Raw genomic sequence first — 4666 nt, 5'->3', positions numbered from 1 at the left:
GCTGAGGTTCGAATTCGACCTCGGATTTTCGTTAAGTAACTCTTTGTGAAGGTTCGAATTCGACCTTGATTTAATCATATTGAGGTTCGAATTCGACCTCGGATTTTCGTTAAGTCACTCGTGTGAAGGTTCGAACTCGACCTATTTAGCATACAACATAAAATGATGCGGAACTAAGAGAATATGAGTTGAACAGAATGAGTCATTTTATTGATTGTGTAAGTGTGCCTCGTTTAAAACCCTCTCAGCCAAAACCCATTTTTCTATTTTTTGGGATAAAAGACTGAGGCGAAAAAAGAGTGCACAGCTCATTCGTACAAAATTAGCTAAAATAAAACTTGAGATGCATAGCATTCCAAGTTCGCGGTACAGGTTTTTCGTTGAGCTCTTCTAGTCGGTACGCTCCATTTTCCAAGTCTTCTATCACTCGGAATGGGCCACCCCAAGTGGGTGCAAACTTCCCTTCTGATGTGTCTTTCCGTGCTTCGCCTAGCAATCGCCATACCAAGTTGCCAACTCGGAAAGAGCGAGGTCGCACTCGCGTGTTGTATCTTCGGGAAGCCCAGAGTTTGCAGGCTTCTTCGTGGATTTGAGCTTCGTCTCTGAGCTCGTCGACCAAGTCGAGGTCGGTTGCTAACTCTTGAGCGTTTTGCTCGCTGTTGAAAACTTGGCGTCGGTGGGACGTCTCTCCGACCTCCACTGGGATCATTGCGTCAGTTTCGTAGGTCAACCTATAAGGTGTCTCTTGCGTGGTTGACTAGGGGGTGCAATGATACGCCCAGAGGATGCTTGGGAGCTCGTCGGCCCACTGTCCTTTGGCGTTCCCTAGCCGCTTCTTAAGTTCCCGGAGAATGACCTTGTTGGCTGCTTCGGATTGGCCATTGGTTTGGGGGTGTTCCACCGAGGTCGGGAGATGCTTGATACCGAGCTCGCGGAGGAAGTTCTCGAATCCTTCTGCGATGAATTGTCGGCCGTTATCAGTAACGAGGGTGTGAGGGATTTCGAATCTGCAAAGAATACTCCTCCAGGTGAACCTTTGCACATTTTCAGTGGTGATTTTGGCGAGTGGGCATGCCTCGATCCACTTGGTGAAGTAGTCAATCGCCACTAGGAGGAACTTGAGCTATCCTTTCGCGGGGTAATGGCCCGAGGATGTCCATTCCCCATTGGGAGAAAGGCCATGCCGACATCATATGGTGGAGAGCTTTGGGAGGTTGCCGGTGTGTGTTGCCGAACTACTGACACTCTTTGCATTTTTGTATGTAGTCCTGACAATCCGATTTCAGAGTGGGCCAGTAGTATCCAGCTCGGAGTACTTTGGTCGCCATTGAGCGAGCTCCAGAATGCATGCCACATATGCCCCGGTGAATTTCCTCGATGACGTAGGCTGCCTGAGGCGCGGTCAAGCACTTGAGCAGTGGGATGGAAATGCCACGCTTGAATAGCTCATCCCCGATAATGACGAACTTAGCCGATCTCATCCTCACCTTCCGAGCTTCGTCCTTATCCTCGGGCAAGGTTCCTTCTTTCAAGTAACTCCAGATGCTTGTCATCCACCCCTGGTCTTCGTTGTCGCTAGCGTTGACGACTTTGTCGTCCAAGTTAGGTGAGTGCAAAGTCTCCTGAATGATAGTCCGGTGCTGTTCAGGCCTTTTGCTGCTGGCGAGCTTTGACAGGAGGTCGGCTCGGGCATTTTGTTCTCGCGGCACATGTTGTATGGTGAACTCGTCGAAGGACGAGATCTGATGGGATGCGATGTGGAAGTACCATTTTAGAAGGGTATCCTTTGCCTGGTACATCACACTGAGCTGCTCCACCATGAGCTTCGAGTCGCTGTTGCAACTCACTCTTCGGGCTCCGAGGTCGCGAGCCAGCCTCAGTCCTACGAGAAGTGCCTCGTAATCCGCCTGGTTGTTGGTTACCTTGAAGCTGAACTTGAGAGATTGCTCCAAAATGACCTAGTTTGGCCCTTCCAATATGATACCTGCACCACCTCCCTTAGAGTTGGAGGACCCGTCAACGTGTAAAGTCCATACCTAGGGTTCCTCGGCAGTAGCAGGCGTGAGCTCGACTACGAAGTTGGCTAGACATTGAGCTTTTAGGGCACCGCGACTTTCGTACTAGATGCCGAACTCGGACAACTCGGCCAACCATGCAATCATTCGCCCGACGAGCTCCGGCTTTCTCAGAATTTGCTTTATGGGATAGTCGGTTTTGACTATCACTTGGTGGCTCTAGAAGTAAGTTCAGAGACGTCGGACTGCGGTGACGAGTGCCAGTGCCAATTTTTCGATCATTTGGTACCTTTTTTCCGCATCTTGGAGGACTCGACTAATAAAGTAGACCGGCGTCTGCACTTTTTGATGTTCTTGCAGTATTATCGCGTTGATGGCATTTTCTGCTACGGCCAGGTAAAGAAGGAGGTCGGTTTTGTGATCCGGCCTCTGTAGGATCGGCAGAGTCGGTTTTGTGGAAGGCTTTTTTGCACTGATCCGTCCACTAGAAGTCTTTTGGCTTCCGTAGCAGAGTGAAGATTGACCTTGCTTTCTCCGCGAGTCTGGGGATGAAACGGGACAGTGAGACTAACCGTCCGGCCAGGCGTTGGACTTCTTTCACCGTTTGCGGACTCTGCATCTGGATAATGGCTTTGCACTTCTCAGGGTTGGCCTCGATTCCTCTGCTAGTGATCATGAAACCGAGGAACTTGCCTCCCTGGACGTCGAAGACGCACTTCTCCGGGTTGAGACGCATGTTGTGTCTCCTGATCTAGGCGAACACCTCGGAGAGGTCAGTAGTATGGTCAGTGGCCGAGTTGGTCTTGACCACCATGTCGTCGACGTAGACTTCCATGTTCCGCCCGATCTGCTGGTGGAAAACCTTATCCATCAGTCGCTAGTAAGTGGCCCCTGAGTTTTTGAGACCGAAGGGCATCACTCGATAGCAGTAGTTGGTGTGGTCGGTGATGAAGGATGTATGCACCTCGTCAGGTGGGTACATCATTATCTAGTTGTACTCGGAGTAGGCGTCGAGGAAACTGAGGAGGGCATGCCCGGATGCTCCGTCGACCAGCCTGTCAATGCTCGACAAGGGGTATGAGTCCTTGGGGCATGCTCTGTTCAAGTCGGTGTAGTCGACGAACATGCGCCACTTCCTCGAGCTCTTCTTCACCAGAACCACATTCGCCAGCCATGTGGTGTACCTTACTTCACGGATGAAGCCGACATTCAGCAACTTTTGTGTCTCGGCGATGATGGTCTCCCGCCTTTCACCACCGACCTTCTTCTTTCTCTGGGCCACTGGCTTTGCCTCCTTGTGTATCGCTAACCTGTGACAGATGAAGTCAACGTTTATACCAGGCATGTCGGCACTGGACCAGGCGAAGAGGTCGGCGTTCTTGAGGATCTCAACCTTGAGCTACTGTCGCAACTCCAGGCTCAGCTGCCTGCTGATTTTTGTGCATTGCCTGGGGAGTCTCCCGATCTGGAGGTCGTCAAGCTCGTCAATGGGGCTTGGCCGCTCGTCATGGGAGTCGGATCTCGGATCGAGATCAGCGATTTCCACGTGGGTGATGTGAGCCACAGTGGGGGGATCCTTCTTGCTTTGCTCGCCGGATGAGGAGATCTTCAAACTCTCGGTGTAGCACTACCGAGCCGTCTTCTGATTCACTTTGACGGAGATGATTTTACCGTCACTTTTTGGGAATTTCATGGTGGGGTGTGGAGTGGACACCACTGCTCCGAGCTGATTCAACGTCGGCCTCCCAATGATGATGTTATAGGAGGTGTTGGCTTCCCCGAGTGTCAGCAGGTCCACATATCCCCGAGTGTGTACCACTCTCCTGCAAAACCGACTAGGGGCTCTATGCGAGGTTGGATGAGAGAGTAGGGGATGTCTAATGTAACAGCCCAAGCAACCCGCATGTGGATATTGTCCGCTTTGGCCCACGGCCTCACGGTTTTGCTTCTGGCGATGACACGCATGCCACCCCAAAAGGCCTCCACACAAGGAAGGTATCCACACCCATATATATGGCATGCTTCGTTCTCCTTCCTAACCGATGTGGGACTTCACAATCCACCCCCCCTCAAGGGAGTCCAGCGCCCTCGCTGGCACACCGGCCCGGGTCCCGGCTCTGATACCAAATGTGACACCCTCTACCCCAACATCATTAATAAACATAAACTATATTTATAAAAGATTTTCATAGAATGATATAAAACAATAAGTATCATAAGGTAGAAGATGCACATTCATAATTCATACACATAAATATTAAACTCAAGAAGTTATTATAAAACAAAGATTTTAAATTAATCCCAGTAAAGGTGGCAGTGCCTCCTAGTTAGGAATCAATTTATAATTTATTAAATTACACAAGAAAAGAAAATATTTTTTTAGAACAAGAAAGACATAAGAGAAATCCTAGCTAAACCCGATGTCACATCCTATCAGAGCATGCCCCAAGAAGCCTTTAGGCCTCATCACCAACATCCTCATGATGATGATTACCTGCAACATAAATTTAAACATATACAAAAAAAATAACAAGGGAGTGAGAAACATCTCACTCAGTTGTAGATGAAGAAATAAAAGTTAAATAGCACACACACATAATCATTATCATATATAATTATTTATCATGCAATGATGTCATAAACTCAACTCA

General features: G+C 49.3%; 1 protein-coding gene across 1 annotated transcript; it reads right to left on the bottom strand.

Annotated features, from left to right (window-relative positions):
• Positions 1–1235: 1235 nt before the first annotated feature.
• LOC145950080 (uncharacterized) lies at positions 1236–1820 on the bottom strand. Its single transcript, XM_083061009.1, has one exon. It carries the CDS (start codon positions 1818–1820, stop codon positions 1236–1238), a length of 585 nt encoding a protein of 194 aa, XP_082917135.1.
• Between the last annotated feature and the right edge of the window lie 2846 nt (positions 1821–4666).

Source organism: Cajanus cajan, chromosome 7 (genome assembly GCF_000230855.2).
Source record: "Cajanus cajan strain Asha chromosome 7, NIPB_CcT2T_4, whole genome shotgun sequence".
NCBI classification, from domain to species: domain Eukaryota; kingdom Viridiplantae; phylum Streptophyta; class Magnoliopsida; order Fabales; family Fabaceae; genus Cajanus; species Cajanus cajan.
This window is presented reverse-complemented; position numbering and strand designations above follow the sequence as displayed.

Bases quoted from the DNA above. Each gene is read 5' to 3' on its own strand.
- LOC145950080 (XM_083061009.1), bottom strand. From the start codon at position 1,820: ATGGTGGAGCAGCTCAGTGTGATGTACCAGGCAAAGGATACCCTTCTA.